Source organism: Hemicordylus capensis, chromosome 6 (assembly GCF_027244095.1).
Source record: "Hemicordylus capensis ecotype Gifberg chromosome 6, rHemCap1.1.pri, whole genome shotgun sequence".
NCBI classification, from domain to species: Eukaryota; Metazoa; Chordata; class Lepidosauria; order Squamata; family Cordylidae; genus Hemicordylus; species Hemicordylus capensis.
In genome coordinates, this window is record NC_069662.1 from 40,737,905 (window position 1) to 40,757,565 (window position 19,661).

The following is a 19,661-nucleotide window of genomic DNA, read 5'->3' on the forward strand; positions in this document are numbered from 1 at the left end:
TTGCAATACAGAATAGCAATACCCGCTAATGTCCAGATCCAATATCTATTGGGCACAGCCTATCTAGTTCTCCTGCACAAAATCTATTGGAATGTATGGGAGAAATGTTGAATAAGTTCAATTTGTTTCAGTGGGCTGTATTTCCAAGTAATATGCCTGAGATCAGACACCAAGTATATATTTTAGAAGTGTTCTCAGCGAGTGTGTGTGGGGGCGGGGGGGGGGGGCGGGTTGTGGTGAAAAATGTTGATGGATTAGGAATAACAATACATTATTAAAATATACATAGATAGTGTGCTCACAACATATTTAGTGGCTGATAGGAAGAGGAAAATTACTCCAAGTAGTTCACTTGAAATTAAAAGGACAAGTTGGGTTATACCTAACTTATTCTTTTAATTTCAAGTGAACTCCTTGGAGTAATGTTCCTCTTCATATCAGGCACTAATTCTAATTATCATTATTCAAACCCACAATAGCTGGTATTCTGAAGCCTATAGGCCAAGATAGGAGCATAGGACACTGCTATACCGAGTCAGACCAGTGGTCCATCTAACTCAGTATTGTCTACACACAGACTGGCAGAGGCTTCTCCAAGGTTGCCGGCAGGAATCTCTCTGCCCTATCTTGGAGGTGCTAGGAACTTGGAACCAACCTACTGTATGCAAGCAGGCAGGTGCTCTTCCCAAAGTGGCCCCATCCCCTGAGGGGACTATCTTACAGTGTTCACCTGTAGTCTCCCATTGAAATGCAACCAGAGCAGACCCTGCTTAACAAAAGAGGCAATTAACGCTTGCTACCACAAAACCAGTTCTCCTCCCTAGATCTTCAGAGCACTGACAGGAAAATCCCACGGATTTCAACCAGGACAAGTTTAGTGTGCTGCCCTTTCTCATATTAATGTATTTAGGGATGAGGATGTATTAAGAAATGTTAGCCTGCGATCTGAATTGTGGATGGGAAGTTTGCTCATGAGACCTTCCTTTTGTATTATGCTCACTGTGCGGGTGTTACTGGAAATAAAGAGCACTTAAATCAATTGAGTAAGCCACCTAATGGCGCAGCGGGGAAATGACTTGACTAGCAAGTCAGAGGTTGCCCCGCTGGTATGTTTCTCAGACTAAGGGAAACACCTATCGGGCAGCCATGATATAGGAAGATGCTGAAAGGCATCATCTCACAGTGCGCAGGAGATGGCAATGGTAAACCCCTCTTGTATTCTACCAAAGACAACCACAGGGCTCTGTGGTCGCCAGGAATCGACACCGACTCGACGGCACACTTTACCTTTACCTTTAAATCAATGGACCTTATTTTCAGACAATTTGTTAGGGTATTTGTTAGATTACTTTGTAGTTTACAAATAGTTAATTGGTTAAAAGACGCAGAAGTAAATCTTACATACAATAAAATGTGGCAGACAGCAGAGTCCAATGCCATCCATATTGGGTGTATTAAAATAACCGTATTTGGTTTATTAAAAATAAAACGACGAGAGAGAGGAAGGCAGGCAGGAGAGGGAGAAGGGGTGGTGGTGGTTTTCTCTCTCTGAGAAACCCTTACTAGTTTTTTTGGTTCCCCCCGTCCCAGAGGACTAAGCAAGCGTTTGGAATCAGTGTTCCATTCCGATCACTCTTTGGAGTAGCAAACAATTCATGTTAGTGTTTGATTACTACTGTCGAATCCTAAACACGCGGTAATAGGAAGTAGATCCCACTGAACACAATGGGAAGTTCTTCCAAGTAATCGTATCTTGGACCAGGCTGCAAGTCATAAACTAGTTAGATGTGTAGAGATGCCTTGTAGATTAGTATTGTTTTGGCCTTTGTAAAAAGAGACTTTCGTGTCGTATTTGACTTCAATCCGTTTTAAAACAACGACACACAACTTCGTTTACTAAGGTTTCCATTCTAAGGATCAGAGGCGACAATTAGAATTTAACAAAATAAAAGGCCAAATCAGCCATAGACTAATTAAAAAAAGTCGAAGCGTATTAACACCGGAGTGCTCCCAAATATGGCGGCAATGCGAGGGTCTCTAGGACTGGGAAGTCGGTGGCTGAACCAACCTAATCCTGCAAAAAAGGCTAGTCCTTTGTTAAAAGGCCAACGTCTCTGAGCCCTTGTTTTCCAGACAAGATCCAGCGCCAGCTGCAGGCAGCTGTAGAAAGGGTGGGATGAGGAGGGGGAGGTCGGCCTCCCGATTCCACGTGAATTTATTCCTTTGTTCCTGGCTCGCTATCACCCAAAGGATACAATCCGAAACCACTTCCATGTAAATCAATAGTTTCAAGAAAATCCATTTTAGATCCTGGTGGAAAGAAAGAAAGAAAGAGAAAGAAAGAAAGAAAATGCTAGATAGTGTGGATGAATACAATACATGTATAGAATAAGGATAAAAGCAGGGAATGGTGCACTGGAATAAAAATTAGAATGTTTCATAGAAAGATAGATAGATAGATAGATAGATAGATAGATAGATAGATAGATAGTAAAATTAAAGGAAGGAAGGAAGGAAGGAAGGAAGGAAGGAAGGAAGGAAGGAAGGAAGGAAGGAAGGAAGGATTTGGGATTCAAAGAGGAAGGGAAGGCCACTTTTAGCAAAGTATGAAGACAGAGAACAGCTACCTAGACAGTCAGAAAGACACACAGCTGCCTAGATAGATAGATAGATAGATAGACAGATAGATAGATAGATAGATAGATAGATGGTATTAACATGCCATGAAAGGCCGTTCCCATTCAAGACCTTTTCTCCATGCCTTACCTTTCCTTTCGTGTTTAATGATAAACCCGTAGATCTGCTATTTAAAACATGGCAATAGTAAAAAATCTCTCATCTGAGCCACTTTGGCTATATAAATATATATTTACAAAAAGTGATAACTTGCTAAGCCTTTGCTTTTCTTTGATACATTTTGTGGGTGTGAGAGAGTCTGTTGGAAAAAAAGACATATGGAATCAATTTTGTATCCTGACGTTGAGAACCAGCCAATTCCTGTTGGCCTCTTAAAACCAGAATCCATTTGGTCCCCCTCTCTCTGGCACCTCTTGTCAGTCAGTAGGATCCCCCTCTTGTAACATTTTAAAGTCTTTAAAAGGAGAAACAGTCTTGGCAGGAGACGGTAGAAATCCCCCCCTTCATTTTTGTGGGGAAGAGAGGGTAAAATTGTCCTTAAATAAAATAAAAAATCCCCGTATCTTCGACTTGCGACGGATAGACTTCGGGAACTACTATATTTTTGCTTCACTCAAGTTGGAATCCAAGCGAGCTCCCCAAAAGCAAAGCATCCTTGCGGTGGAAACCTGAGCCCCGAAATCCACAGGACAGATCTTAGCAGCAAAATCCACCGAACAACCGTCCTGTAGTCTCTCTCCTTCTCTTTCTTCGCTTGCTCCAGGTTCTTCCGACCCTCTTCTGCCGCCTTCGCTCCTTCTCCTGAAACCCTTTGGTTGCGAATTACTGCAGGTAAGGAGTTTAAAAAACAAAACCAAAAAACCGCCACTAAACCGCTACACAACTTCGGCGGGTCCTAGCATAGGAATTCCAGGGCCGTTGAGATTTAATTAATAGCCATGACAAAGCTCGGAAGGACGTCCATTGGTCGGTCTGAATTCTAGCTTTAGGCACAGCCCCCCCCACCCTCCACAAAAACACCCTGTAGCCTGTTCAGGAAAAGTTGGAAGCTGGTGATATATGAAATCAATGATATTAATGATCTCCTAATAACGCATGAATATGGGGCGTCCAGTACAAATAACATAAATGAGAGGCAGGTTGCTTCTTGGAAAGTCAGTGTTTGGCCCAAAGCAGATTCTCCTCCCCCCCCCCCACTACATTTGTTAAAGGTTTAACGCCTCTGGACTGTTTGAAAGGAAAAACTACAAACGCTTTTTGCGGGGTGGGAAGCTGGGTGTTAAACAGGGGGATGTGATTTATGGCGCTGAGAAAGTTGTGTTTATTTGAGGTGACTGCAGTCAGGATCAGCCTTTTCCTAGAAGACCAAATCTGTATCTGTCGAAAGGAGGTACCATCCCCTCCCTCTACACCCACCCATCCACCCTTCATACTTGGCTCTCTTTTGTGTTCGCCAGTTGTGGTTATCTTGCTGGAGTCTGTAGTAAGCAGGCTTGGCCTCCACTGAACGAGCAAGGTCTGGCAGAGATGGTGGGGATGCCTTCTAAGGGACCGACCAAGTCTTTCAAACACTGGAAGACTGAAGCTGGTATTGGTGCACCTTACCAGTTTATTTACTCCCCCCGCCAAACAAATGGAGTACCTTTGTTTAGCCCGTACAAGATTTTGGAGAGCAATCCAATGCACACTTACTTGGAAGCCGAAGTAGCACAGCGTGAGTCCTGTTTCCGAGAGAAACATTATAGGATGGGGCTGCACGATTGCATAGGACTGGAGGAAGTATGTATCACGTTTACTATGTATCCCGTTTACATAGGAGGAAATCCCATTTAACTCAGTGCGTTTGCTTTCAAACAAACAAACATCCATAGGATCTTCCAAATGCATGTTAGATTCTTCCTAATGTTTCATAACGGAGGATTCCAGAGACGTTAAAGGCAAATCTTCCTTATATTTTAATAGCCAGCCAGTATATAGTCAAAAGAGTTGTATTGAAAGGGATGCTTTTAGTCTAAGAGACAAAACTCTTCCTCCAAAGGGGGAGAGGACTCTTTCTTTCATTGCTCCTTAAAATTACTCCTGATATAAGTTTCTGTTTATTAGGAAGAGAAGCGCCTTTTCTTTCTGAATAACAGTTGCTCATGCATAATCCTTAGGAAATGAGAGGTTACTATGAACATGGTAGATACAAAACAGGAATGTAAAATGCATAAAATGGCATTTGTTGAGAGTACAAAAGCCTTCTGAATTCAGGGTGGCTTGTATCTTCCATGCTAAATAGTTTCTGAGACCATGCTGCCGCTATAAACATACACCTTTTTATTTTAAAAAAAGGAAAAAATCCACCCCAGTGTCTAAGATTTCCTGCGGCAAAGTAAGGCCATATTGGAGGAGAGCAGGAACTCTGCTCTGTGAGCATCTCCCTTTCCTGAAAATTGCTTTGCATTAAATTTCCTCAGCTCCAGAATCATCTTCCTTACTAGCCTCCAGCTAAACTTGATTAAAAAAAAGCTGCTTGATGCGTTGACAGATGAAATCCAAGAGGAAACCACAAGGCCCTTAAGTGACCCTAATTTAATCGATTTTATCATAAATCATCAACTTGATGAAGAACCAAAGTTTTCACTGAAGAAAATTGATATTAATGGAGTGGCTGCTTCTTTAATTCAGATGTTGTTTTCCACCAGCTCGAAGACAAACTCTGTTGACAAGATTTGGTCACAAACATATTTGGGGATCATGTTTCAAAAAATTATCTTATCTTAATTGGAACCATTTAGGCACCAACACAGCAAAGAACTAGGAAGAGACTCTCGGACTGTAGCAACTCTTCATTGCAGCTTTAAGGGTTCTAGACCAGAATCAGGTTTTAATATTTGCAGCATCAAAGATCAGATAAATAACCTCTGGTAACCCATGAGAGCAGGAATATCAGTCTTCAGAGAATAAAATGAAGTTGGACCATTAGTATCTCCCAACCTTTTTTGGGAGAGGTGGGCTGAAGATAACAAACGTATTTTGAACAAACATTAAAATGCAGTTGCTTTTTTGACCTAAAGTTTATTAAATAATAATGGTGGACATTCCAAAATGCATATGTTTGTACAAATTCCTTACTTTTTCAAGTAGGTTTGAGATGCAACTCCTGACTTCAACCTAAGGCCTTAATGTCATGTATCACAATAAGGCTATTGAGGCACTGTTAAACATTGGCCAGTTTGCAATTCTTCATCTTCCAATTAAAAATTAACTCTTGACCAGTTATGTACCAGTCTGTTATGGATGCCTAGGTCCCAATTAGGCTTTAGGTATGCTGATGAATTCCAGAGATCAAAGACAGGAAACTGGCCAAGAAAGCTACTGGTTAATATGTGAAACCTAACAAATATAGGTAGACATAGAAAACACAGAGAAAGGCACACAAATCCTAACCATATATATCCAAGTAAGTGGCCAGGCTCCCACAGACAGAGACAGAGATTAGAGTTGCAGTCAGGAGGCAACTAACTCTGGTTTACTGTAATCGACTGCAAGGAGTTTCTTCCAAATAAACTGAACTGTGGCGTGTTCACTCCACAGCCTCCTTATTATGTATTTATTTCTATGTTCTGTCAGGAAAAGTGGATAACATTAAATGACAATGGGCTTTATGGCTTGTTCTGGTTTTATTTTCAAATACCTCAGGACTATTATTTTGTTATGACAGAATTAAAAACTAATTTGTCAACATCCAGACTAGTTCCATCATCTTGTTAAGAACAGCCCAGCTGGATCAGGCCCCGGCCTCTATACGCCAGCATCCTGTTTCACACAGTAGCCCACCAGATGCCCCTGGGAAGCCCACAGGCAAGAGGTGAGGGCATGCCTTCAGTGGGATAGGTAGTCCCACTTAAATGTCATGACTAACTTGTGGGACTACTCATGAGTAATTTAGTCTGGATGACAGCCAGTGAAGAATGCGGGTGACATGAGCTCCAAAAAGAGTTGTTGGGACATTTGCTCCTGTCTGCTTCTTCGTACTTTTGCCAAGATCCAAAAAGCACAATTCTGCTTTGTGTCATCACATCAGCATGCTCCTTCCCATAAAGAAGCTAGTTTTAAATTTAAAGTAGTGTGTCAGGAAAATGAAAGATTGACTTTTTCTGAAACTGAATGAAATGTTGTCCAGCAGAGACCAGTCTCTAATGTCCAGACCACTGGCCAACCAGTTGGGGTTGTATATTCTGCATGTTGCTAGAAAATGTAATTATCACCTAATCCCTTTCCCTGTTTTTGTGTGTCTTGGAAAGGAGATTTTCACACCAAGAAAAATTTCTCCCTGAAACTTATTGTGCTCTCCAACTCCTCATTATATTGCTATTTCTGACTGACTGAAACAAAATTGAAGTTCTGCCCTCAACAGTTCCACCTTCCTCTAGGATTATTCTTGTTATAATAGACAGATGTTAGGTCACAGAGAGCTTTTGTTTTATATACATTCCAGCCCTTAAACAAGTTTATCTGCAGTAAGCAACCCACCATAGGATTTCTTTCTAAAAAGTTTAGGATAGCAGTGTTAGGTGTTTATAAAGTTTGACCTGAACTGAATAAGGAAGGAAGGAAGGAAGGAAGGAAGGAAGGAAGGAAGGAAGGAAGGAAGGAAGGAAGGAAGGAACTGGAATTCAGGGAAGGAAAGAAGGAAGGAAGGATGGGTAGGTGGATGGATGGATGGACATGGATTTGGGATTCAAAGAGGGAGGGAGGGAGGAGGGATGGATTTGGGATTCTAAGAAAGAGAGAGGGAGAAAGAAAGAGGGAGGGAGGGAGGATCCCAGATATGCTATTTTCTTCCAGGAAAACGCTATTTTCTTCCAGTTAAAGCTTTTATTGTAGTTCATGGTGTTAAGAGATGGAGCGTGGGTGTTAAAGTGAGCCCCCTCCATGCTAGCTAGCAGTAACTTTCTAGTAAAGTAGGAAGTGTCTCCTCAGGCATCCATGTTCAGCCCTAGCCAGGAAGAGATAACAATGCTGAAAACTTTCAACACTGGAGGAGGCCACGAAGGGTAGAAGGTTAAGAGAAGCAACAGAGACGTCTCTCTTTCCTAGTCAATTCCACCCTTCTCTTCCCCCCCTTCTTCCTTTCTGTTTTCCTTTGTTTGTTATGGCCTTGTTAAAAACAGAGACTACACCGCATTGTGTGTGTGTTGTTTATATTATTCCCCGCGCTCCACTGTTTTCCTCTTCTCTCTTTTCTTCTTCCATATCTGTAAACATATAAAGTTTAAACCAAATAGCAGCCTCACAAACAACCAGTGTGAGATAAATCAGGAGATGGGTGAGACTGAGAAGCCGTGTGAAAAATCAAATTAAGGGGGCGATCAAAAGGGAGAGCGTAGAGAGGAAAGAGTTGGTTCCAAACGTCTAGGTATAGGAGTCATGTGAAAGCATTACTTCACCCCTTATTCTTGAATTTGGAGGAATTTGGGATAAATATGGGGGTGAGGGGTGGGGAGAGCCCTTGTCCTGCGCCTCAAAGCTAAACAGCAGAGTAGATTCTTATGACTCCAGTGGAACGTGATTCCAAGTAAGACCGCAGTCTTATGCACACTAAAGAGTGATATCCCACTGAACTTATTGGTATTTATTTCCGATTAAATATACCTAATAGGATCGTGCTGTAGAAGTCTTAGCAAGGGCAGCCTCGTACCCCGATCTGAAATAAACTACTTGGTAGTATGTATCCTTGAAAGAGACTTCCATGCAATCCCAAATGAATATTTTGGCATATGGTGGAAGATTTATTCCACTCATCTAATCTTCGTGCTTTTAAACTATCTGTTGGACTGTTACGTTGCACACACATGTACCCCATCAATGATCAAGGGTGAAGAGGTACAAACAAGGCAAACATACATACATACATACATACATACATACATACAAGGCAAACTGGCTTTTCCCAGAGGACAGAAGATGGGATGGGTGGAGGTGCGAAACAGAAAGAAAGAATACAGGGAGTTTGTCTCCTCCTCTTTTCTGTTGTTGCTTATGTTTCAAACTTCGGAGGCAATTTAAAGCAACTTCCGTTGATTGTCCATTAATCCGGTGACTTATTAGGTTTCGAAACCAAAGGTCGTTGGGGAGAAAGAGTTACAATCCATCAAGGGAACCAATCGGGTGGGAATGCTGTTTTATTCGAGTGGGTTTCTGGATAGAGATTGTGTGCATGTGTGGCGATGAGGGCATTAAGAAAGAATGAAGAGGCATAATTATTCTGGCTAACTTGCCCTACACACGTACACATTCCTTTTCCAGTTTGGCGTACCCATGCAGTAGGTGGTAAAATGGACTATACCACTTCAGGTTGTTGATAGGGGGTGCCTATTTAGAATGCTTCCCCATGTAACGACGCTCTCTGAAAGCAAAGAACTAGTGCATTAGGAAGAATGGTTCTACCCAGCCTGCTCCTGACTCTGCTAGCTTTCTACGGGCAAGAAACTTGTGCAAGGAAGCATTCAAATATGTTCCCCTTCTACTTGCGTTCTGAAGTGGTGCAGTCCATTCTATCACGCAGAAGTCTCTAATTCTGCTGTACGGACCATGGACCAGGCCTCCCTTATCACGGTTTCCCAAAGTCTTTTGGTTGATGGTTGGATTAGTTCCTAACAGCGCAGTTCTATGCACGTTTACTCAGAAGTAAGTCTTACTGTGTTCAGTGGAGCTCACTCCCAGTAAGTATATTTCGGTCTGCTAGAGTCCATCACCCTAAAACGGTGTGTTTGGTAGTAGGTCCTGTTTATTTCAATATGATTTACTTTCCAATAAACGTGCACAAGATCTTTGCCCCAGCCTCGCCTATAGCCCCATTCTAAAAAGGTTTACTTCGGAGATTGCGTCTCTGCGTTTACTGGAATTTGTTGGTTGTAAGCATGCTTAGCATTGCAACTGTACTTAGAAATCTTGCTGCAATACATCCTCCAGAGCATGGTCTGAGGGTGCATGACACAAGTGCCTTGCTGAAGCTAAGCAGGTCTAGAAAGGAAAAGGTGGGATATACTTAAACAAAACAGATGTGCATAGGCTCAGAGTGCGCACGCATGGGATCCTACTCAGACGTGATCTGGAAAGGAGGTAAGGTCAGTCGGACTGTTTATGATCCATATTCTAGATCAGGCTGAGATTCCAAGCTCATACACTTGATGTAAGCTTCATTAAACCAGTGGCAGCAATTGCTTATAATCCAAGGTTTTTAGGACTTAAATCTTAAACCAGTTCTTAAAACTTGCAGGAGATCGCTGCAATCCTAAACTTTTTACTTTGGAGAGATCACCATTGATTTTCAGAGAAACTCACTTCTATGCACACGAACAGTCGTCTTATCCACTGTACATCACGACACCACTAAATCCGCTGTTTGGAAACCACATTTCAGTTTAGATTATTAGAGCTATGAGTATAAATAGTATAAAGTAGTATAAATAGTATAAAATAAAGAGAGAAAAAGAGGGGAGGGGAGGAAGAGGTCCGATAAATGGAACAAGACTTTTCAGTCTTTTCAAAGAAAAGGAGTAATATATACTGCAACCTGCTGCTACTATAGTAACATTCAGTTCTAAGGAAGAAAAATGAGATATCTATCTATCTATCTATCTATCTATCTAGATAGATAGATAGATAGACAATCTATCTATCTATCTATCTATCTATCTAATTTTTGCAATTATTTTGCTATGTAAACCTTTTGTGAATTTTTTTTTTGAAAAGCGATGTACAAATAAATTAAAAATTTAAAAAATGTGATAGATAGGTAGGTAGGTAGGTATGTAGATAGATAGGCAGTGTTACTGAAACCACCACCACACCAATAGCGTTTAAACACGTTATAAATGGTCCACGTTATGCACAAAACTTTAGGTTAAGGAAGCACAGAGAGACACTCTGATTTATTTCTTAAACAGCAATCACAACAAAATCGTGAATGAGAAATCGGAACGTCTTGTTCATTTCTGCTGCTTTTCCTCATCAATTCGCATCCTATTGGAGGATCCTGGGCACAATCCAGTAAAAAGCTCTCCTGTACAAGTTCCATTCAAATGAATGGGAGCTGTGCAACAGCTTTTGTGCTGGGCGAGACAGGGCTGGTTAGTCTAAGAAGAATTGTCCCACTTCCCTTTATAATTGCAAATCCTCTAGAACTGGCCGTTACTTCTCCATCATACTAACGCTCTATATTTATGATAGGTGTGATCCGTGTCCGCCCCATCTCAAACGTATAGCTCCACCTCCACGCTGTTTTATCCTTGACAGACAAAAGCCGGCAGTCGAGATTTAAGAACATTAAAATCGAATAAACACGCCCTAAAGGTGCCCAGGGCCGATTCACAAGTACATATATACCACTCCGTGTCACTGGACTAACGCAGCACTGGATGACTCGCAGCAGAACTGTTAACTGTGATAGTGAACAACAACAATAGTAGTGGTAATGGTAGTCATGTTAGTAACATCCCTTCGTCTGCGTTGCCTTCACTTTCTCTCCACTTGTGTGTTTTTTTAAACTGAAAAGGTGTTGTTTTTGTTGTTGTTGTTGTTGTTGTTAGTAATAGTAGTAGTAGTACTAGCAGTCGTCGTATTGACAGATGTCGTCTGTTGGATTTCAATCGTGCTTCAGAAGCACTCCAAAAGAAGCAGTCGCTTTATTTATACTCCGCAGAACGAATAATTTAAAGGCGATGGAAGAAACGGCAAACCTCTCAGAAACTGGTGTAAGTGGACCGGTGCCCACTCGGTGGCGGTTCAGATGGGCGGGAACCTCGAGCAATAACAACAACAGCCCGGGATGACGCTGAAATTATTGCCAGAGGCCTCCGCATGTAGAAGGGGGGGGGGGTCCGAGGCCTCCCGGGCGTGATTTATATTGCCCAGGTCCCGTGACACGCAGGGATGCCGTGCCGAGGAGGAGTGCGGCTGTGTGGTTAGCGGACGTTTTTATTACAGATTAATAATATTAGCATTCAAAACGGAAGGCCGGGTTATTAGAGCCCAGGAATGTTTCCCCAAACGAAAATATTTTTAAATGGCCTCTCTTCCCTCCCCACTCCCTACTCTCTCCGTTTTCTGAGCCATCCATTCCCAGCCTGCAGCGATCAGTCTCCGAGTGGTCCCCCTTCTACATATTCTCGGTTAATTATTGGGCGGGAAAACTTTCTTTTTCTATCAACAGTGGTTAGGTGCACGTGTGAATGTCAAAAGCCTTGTCCTCCTGTAGCCCAATATATCTCAGTTGAATTAAAGCCGAGATCCTGGGAAGACTTTGACTTCCGCCATCTCTGTTGATAGCTATTCGATTTTGTGCCCGCCCTATCACTAGGGCTGGGGATGTGCCGAAGTCGTTGTACTCGCGGAAATAAACGAAGCTCAGTTGCAAGCATAGAAGCTGTGCGATTAATCTAGCCTGCCCTCTCACAGGGGGTAGGGGGAAGCTTTCAAATCCTTAAAAAAAAGAAAGAGAGAGAGAGAGAGAGAGAGAGAGAGAGAGAGAGAGAGAGAGAGAATGGATGATGTGATGATGTGGGACTTCTTTCCTCTGATAAGTTATTATTTTTCTTTTATTTGGGAGCCATGCAATCTTTACCAGGAAAATAAACCAGTTGTCTTTCCCCCCAAATGAAAAAGGTATCCTGATAACAGTTAGGACAACCTAAGAGGCCTTAGAAGTTGCAATCCAGCATGCATGGAGCAGCTGGTACTAAGTTGGGATGGGGTAAAATGCGAGGGGCCTGCAGCCCTGGATGGTCTTTAAAGTCCTTTGGTCCTCGGAATACAGATGGAATTGGAAACTTCTGAGGAGAGCTGAAAACAAGGTTAAAATATTCCAGCTTTATGAGACATTTTCCGTCAGAGTTCTTGAGTTTGTCAGTGTTGAGGGACAGGGGAGTGCAATTTTTGCCTATTCCAAGTGATTTCTTCCACTTCTGTTTCACATTCAGCTCTTTTGAAGTTCGACTTACAGACCTCTGCGACACCCTCCAACTTTTTGTCTCTCCTCTCTCTTTTTGAACAGGTCCCCTCCTATCTCAAATTGTACTTCTCCCTTGTATCTTCTGGATCAGCTACCTGGGAATTGGTAAGTTGTAAGAAATCATTGGGCTAGTCGGGTCACCCCAAAAACGCACCCACAGCCTCTCTCCCCGCAGTTCCAGAGACATCCCGCAACATTTCTTACCTTCAGTCCTGCAAATAAGCACTTTCTTTCTGCCCTTGTCTTGCTCTGAATCTCTGTTCCATGCAGTCCAATTCTATACATGTTTACTCAGAAATAAGCACCGAGTTCAATTGGAGTTCCTCCCACGTAAATGTGCATAGTATGCAGTCCTATGCATACTTACCCGGGAGTAAGGAAGGACCATTGAATTCGGTTGGCCTTTCTTCCAAGTAAACGTGCATAGGATTTAAGCTGCAAGTCTCTCTTGAGGACTAAAAGGACATCTCAACTGAAAATCCAAACCAGATACTGTATAGCAAAAAATACACCTACACATCGTCCTACAAAATCAGACTCTTCAGACTTTTAAAAGAGGTATTTTATGCAAATATATAAACTGTCCTCCAATCGTGTAGCTGAGGAGAAGTGTAGAGCGTTTGTTCTTCATAAAACGCATCTTTACCATCCCTGGTGGTAAAAACACTGAAGGTCACAAGTGGAATTCCATACAGCTTATGTTGAGAAAAAAAGTTCTTGAAACTTTACAATCGATGGATATTATGCAGTCTGGCGTCAAGTTCCGAGGTGGTCTTCCGAAACACAAAATAACCTACCATTGCTTGGATATCTGTGTTTTCCTTTTTAAACTAATTTAAAGGAAGGCGGCCCATGAAAAACTAATATTATCCAGGTGGGGAGTCACGGGCAAATTGTGGAGTCATTTGTGGATATGAAGGACGAAGCTGGGTCCAATAAAAGATGATGACAGAATTTCCCGCTGCAAAAGCATCCCAAAATATGCGATAGCCTAGAGCACAAGATGTAGTGTTGGGATGGAAAAGCACCTCCCGAGAAAGAAATGAGCCAACTCCAGAGTTCCTTCCTTTCGTGAATGCCAGTTCCCTTCGATTCAGCAATTATGCCTCCGCCCCCACCCTCCCCAAGGTAGAGTTGGCAAGAAGAAGTGGAGAAGAGGACAATAGATCGGGATCTCTCTCTTTTTCTCTCTGATTCACACACACACGCACCCAAAAATGTGCGGACACCTCATTTTCTTCCTCCCACACTTAGTTTGTAGGGCCCTTTGGTGTCAGCAGCTAAAGCTGAGGAAAAACATTTCATCTTTCTAACCAACACTGCTTCTGAGCATGGAGCAGGCCATAAATCTTGAATGACACAGAGGCATTATCTATCTATCTGTCTATCTATCTATCCATCCATCCATAACTTAACTTTGTTTTCCCAAAATCACATGATTTCTTACAGCTCCATCCTAATCATTGTGTCAATATATCACACACATCAGACAGGATCTAGACTAAGTCATGACTAAACACTATTCGAAATAAATAAGGCAGGTTAGTCATGACTCAGCCATAAAACAATCTGGGTGACTCTGGGCCAGTCACTTCTCTCTCAGCCTAACCTACTTCACAGGGTTGTTGTGAAAGAGGAACTCAAGTATGTAGTATACCGCTCTGGGCTCCTTGGAGGAAGAGCGGGATATAAATGTAATAATGATGATGATGATGACGACTAACTTAAGTCCCGTTAATTTGAATGCGTCCTGCCCCCTATGCAGGTTCCAGGGGGCGCACGTGCAGTTGCCATACTCGGAAGCAGTTACATATATCCAGGCTTACTATATAAACACTGCCAAAATTTCAGACTGTCCTTCCCTTATATTACCCAGAATGTTTTGCAAACTTTATTTTGCCATTGCTACCATCAGGTTTCTGTCTATGACTTCAGTGTGTTGTGCCTCCCCAGCACCGAAAGAGTGTTGTCACAATTCTGTCCCTTTTCTAGATGATGCCATCTATTTTGGCTTGAGGGTCCGAGTGGGAAAGTGAGGGGTGCCCACTGTAGCTTTATTGAAGGGAATTTGGAGGGGGGGGGAGCAGAGGAGGAGAGAGACAGAAGAAGAAGAAGGGGTGGGGGAGAGATCTGCCTGTGTTCCAAAGATTTATTAGCATAACTTGACACCTAATTGCGAAGCACGTTAATCAATATAGCTTTCGCTATCCTGCTAGGCCTCTCTGTCCACCACGTCTCGATTTGCATATTTTCTTTCTACGACTGACGCCGTCAGGAAGCAACCTTGGCGTTTGCCCAAGCCCTCCAAAGCAGAAACCCGTCATCTCCCCGCCTCCAGAAACGAAATCTCTAGATATCGTTCTTCTAACGCCCCCCCTCCCTCCGCCTTTTAAATCTCCGGGTGATATTTTTTTAAAAATTTAAACTTCATTCTTAGCATTGCCTAGATGAGGATTTTATGTCAGCTATTCTTCCTGTCCCCCCCCCACCCCCTAATAGCCTGTCTATCTGTCTGTCTGTCTGTCTCTCTCGCACACACACTCCCTCTCTCTTGCCTTCTGCTGTAAAGCCAGAGGCCATTGTTAACCGTGAACAGGGCGTACCAAGACTATAGGGCAGCCAGAATCAAAGGATTCCCTATACATCTTTGGATGGCTGTCTAGCATCTTGTGGTTTCTACCTCTTCTCACCTTCCCCCACTCCTCCCCGAACGGGTGGGGGGAGAGAGAGAGGACCCGAGCATCCCTCACCGTAAGCTCCTATAGAGATGTCCCCCCTCCTGTTGGCGTTATGACCGGATTTCTCTCTGTAGATATTCCTTGAACATTTTTTTAAAATCCGAGAGGAATGGGGGGAGCTCTGCTCGCTTATTGATTGCGTTGCTTGCTGGCTGCGAAAATATATTATGTCTGCTCGCCGCGCTGCTCTCGTCAGAGGCTAAGGTAAGGTGGACCGAAATAGGCTATCAGTTTGTGAATGGCGGAGACCGTGTCTCCATGATTTATAGCTGTATGACTCGCATCGCGGTTCATGAAGAGTTCACAAGCTTTAAGCTTCCTTCCACGCAGCGACTCTCTCTCTCTCGTTCTCTCTCTCTCTCTCTCTTCTTCCCCCCTCCTTCCCTTCCCTCCCCTTCCTTTTACCCCCCCTTTTCTCTTTTTGCTATTCTCACCCCTCTATTTTCCTTCCCCTTCCCCCTTTTCCTTTTCATCTAGAAGGCCCTTTTCTTTCATTCTTTCTTTCTTTCTTTCCTTCCTTTCTTTGGAGGATTTTTTTTTTGCCAAGGAAATTTCTTAATGTAGCGATGGTTTGCTTTGAATTAGGGTGTTCGGTGCCCCATCTATTGCTTCAGTATATTATTATTATTATTATTATTATTATTATTATTATTAATAATAATTATTATTTCTTCTAAATAATATTTGGCCCAGTCCCGGGAATTGTGCCTTCAGGGAAAAGGTTCTCCGGTTTCTCTCATATTCAGAGAATAACTGCACATTTTAGAGTTATTTTTCCAACATGGAGGTTAAAGGGGGCGAAAGAGCTGCTATTTCTGTTTCCTCCCACCCCTACTCAAGTCGATCTTGTCACAAGCCCTTTAAGCGTCTTTTTTACTCTTTGATTCATGTTGGGGTTTTTTTAATCGCCCTTTCTGCAAAAGTTATAGGGAAGAAAGGCGTTTATTTAAAACCTGGGTTCTTCGGGAATAAACATTTAACTTAGAGAAGGAACTTTAGGGTTAGCATTTCAACAACTAATTGCAAATGTGTTCTAAATTCCCATTTATTATTCCGATGGAGATGTGTGTGTGTGTGTGTGTGTGTGTGTGTGTATGTATGTTTAACAATTCCTTGGAGTAAATCATTTACGATTCCACCCGTCTTCGACTAAGATAAATGACCGGCATTTGGGACGTGTTGAGAGACGAGATACAAAAGGGGACCCAAATCTTGGCTACTGAAGACACAGACTACCTTGGATTTATTTTTGAGAAGGTTGGAGAGGGGATTAATTTTTAATGTACTGCTTAATTTAAAAATAAAACAATTTGCCGCCTACTTCGTAGGCCTTTCAGAGCTCTCAGAAAACCCAAAACAGACCGGCGGGGCCTAGTGGAATTTTCATGATGGTTGAAGTCCTTAGTCAATTTCAGGCAGTCTAGTCTTTTATAATCAAATGAATGGTTCTTTCTCTCTCTTTTAAAAAATAAATTCGTAGCCATGAGAGCCCTAGGTTGTTTATGTCTGCTAAGAAATACTTCTCCCGAAGCTGAAATAAGCCAGCGACAAGATCATTCTTTCCAGTAAGACAGAGCAAATATTTCAACAGCCGGCCTCTAGAAAGCAACCTTGCTTTCCCATTGCAACCCATGGAAGATACTAGGGGATCACAACGGTGGTGTTTTAGACTTATTACGAAAACTACACAATTTATGCAGGCATAAATCAAGGAGAAGGAGGAGAAAGGGGAGGTGGGGCGAGTGGGTGGGTATGAGGTCTGAATTATATTTAGATTTTTGAATTGCATACGTATAGGAAAGTCAGGAGGGAAAGGTTATTAGTAGTCGCCACCCCGCCCCCCATCCTCAGCAAAACGGACGGAACTGGCCAATGTTGGGCCATTCGATTATCTGTTCAGGAAAGGAAGTGCAGTTTAATGTAGCTCACTGGAAATAGGCTTTTTGAAATGGAATGCGAGATCGCTCAGTGCAGGATTCTCCATATATAGGCCTCCTATGTGGAGTGTGTATGTGTGTGTCAGCGTGTGTGTCTATGTAAGATAGAAAGACAGACAGATAAATAGATAGATAAAATTGTCCTCTCTCAACAGATTGATTTTCCTGTCCATTGAATAATTCTGGTCTTATTTCAGCGTTCCAACCTAGGCAAAGTTCACGTTCCATTGGAGGGCTTTCTTTCTTTCTCTTTCTCTTTCTTTCTTTCTTTCTTTCTTAATTTCTTTCTTTCTCCAAGGAAACGAATGACCACCCAAACAAAAACAGTTAAAATCAAGGAGGCCAAATGGTTGGTTGAGAAGCTTGTGTTTTGCTTCGGGTTGTTTTTTTTTTTTTTTTTAAGAATGAGAATAAACAGAGTGAAACTGTGCTTTAAGAAAGAGACCAAATTCACACCTTGAGTGGCAACTGAGTCAAGATTGTAATGACTGAAGAGGTTTCCAAACTGCAACACTTCAAAGGGCCAAACCAGAAAGGAATGTAGTGCATGACTCTAAATCTGACAGTGTCCCCAGCCATTACCTTGTCCTCTGGAAGCAGGCAAATTTGGCAATATGTCAGAATTTGAATTCAATGTTTTGAAAATGTTAACCTTTCACTTATAAGTTGACTCTGAGATACTTAAAACTAAATACTGATTAATGTTGATTATTATTTATTAATAAGCAGTACATATGCAACACTTTGGTTTGTTTTTCTGAGGTTCCAAAATCAACAACATCCATAATAGGGACTGATGAGGAAAAATAAATCAAGTTAAGAGGATCTTAAATTGTAATTTTGCAATAGGAATTCAAGCTAGAAGAACTTTACTTACCTGAGAATTCTAGCCGTGTGTGTGTGTGTGTGTCGATAAGGATCGAGAAATGCTACCGCTGGTGCAAAATGCTACCGCTGGTTATTCACCTAATCGCTGTGGGTCTATCAACTTTACATCCCGCATCTACACTCACTTTAGCCGGAGGTCGGTCCTGCTGCTTTCACTGTAACTTTGGCTTCCCTGATGAGTTTCTCCTTTATAGGAGGTTCCTTTAAGGAATGGTGAAGGAGTAGAGATTGAGTTTGGAAGACGCTCATTCCGTAGCGGTCATACCTTTCTTATGGGCGTGGAAAAACGCTTTCTTTCTTTCTTTTCTTTTTTGCAAAAATGTGTGTTTCTGTGTGAGTACCTATATACATGCATGTGTGAACGCACCCACATATTCAGTATATCCAAACCCTGTAGGGTTAGGTTGAATAGCCTCGAAGAAGTCACCTTTTGCTGCTGAAGGATCTATATTTTGAACTCTGTAGGAACAGTCTTGGGCAGAACCACAGAGGAGTGCTTCTGGGCATTGATTCGGTCAACCACACGCGCATAGGCAGGCCATGTTTGTATTGAGATATATTGGACGAGGCTGCTCCAATGGAGAGAACAGAGGCGCGCCCAAGAGCGGCAGGCAGAAATCTGTTCGCGGCAGCATCTGCTAGATCTGCTCCACACCCTCCTCCGTAGCCAGCTATTCATGTCACCAGCCTTTTCAGTGGCCAAGATGGATTCATAGGCCGTTCAGTATCATTGTGTGTGCCTTCTAACCTTTCAGGTCAGCTTCCAAGAGACACCGGGGAAGGCCTCCTCACCACGTGACCTTGGGGGTGCCAATGTCCTTCCATGAGGGGGTCAGCAAGAGCCTGGTAGCAGCGAGCGAGAACTTCGGGGAGCCCCAGCGATGCAGAAAACCACCTACTACGACACTTCCACGCTCTTTGGGGCCTACTCCTACCAAGGCGCCAATGGTTTCGGATACGAGGGTCCTCCTCCGCAGCCTTTCCAACCTGCGGCTCACGTGGAGAACGACTACCAGAGGCCGGCCTGTACCCTTCAGTCTCTTGGCAACGCCGCCCCCCTGGCCAAAACGAAAGACCTGAACGGGAGCTGTATGCGCCCCAGTTTGCCACAGGAGCATCACCCGCCCCCGCCCGTCTCACCACCCCCAAATCCTGCCATCACCACCACCTCCACCAACAGCAGCAGCAGCAGCAGCAACGGGGCCAGCAGCAATAACCATAGCCAACCTGGGGGGGTCAAAAGTGCCCCCAGCAAATCTAGTCTGGGCTCTAGTAACGCCGCTCTCACCAAGCAGATTTTCCCCTGGATGAAAGAGTCGAGGCAAAACTCCAAGCAGAAAAACAGCTCCCCCAACACAGGTATCTGCTTTTGGAATACTTCCCTCCCCCCACCCCATATAAGTCTTTCCCCTATCACAGGCAAAATTGAACTAGACAGCAGGGCAAAGAGTCAGATGTCCA

At 43.0% G+C, this 19,661-nt stretch overlaps 1 protein-coding gene across 3 annotated transcripts in view; it reads left to right on the top strand.

Moving 5' to 3' along the window:
- Window positions 1-19,661, top strand: part of HOXB3 (homeobox B3) — a 39,681-nt gene that overhangs the window by 11,813 nt on the left and 8,207 nt on the right. Inside the window, exons 1-2 of one of the 3 annotated variants that reach the window (XM_053263630.1) lie at window positions 12,675-12,742; window positions 18,956-19,559. In XM_053263630.1, coding sequence (XP_053119605.1) covers window positions 19,082-19,559 — 478 coding nt within the window. In that variant the 5' untranslated portion in view covers window positions 12,675-12,742; window positions 18,956-19,081. Of the gene's footprint in view, window positions 1-12,674; window positions 12,743-18,942; window positions 19,560-19,661 lie in introns of those variants that run through there. The other 2 variants (XM_053263631.1, XM_053263632.1) reach the window with 2 other exon arrangements.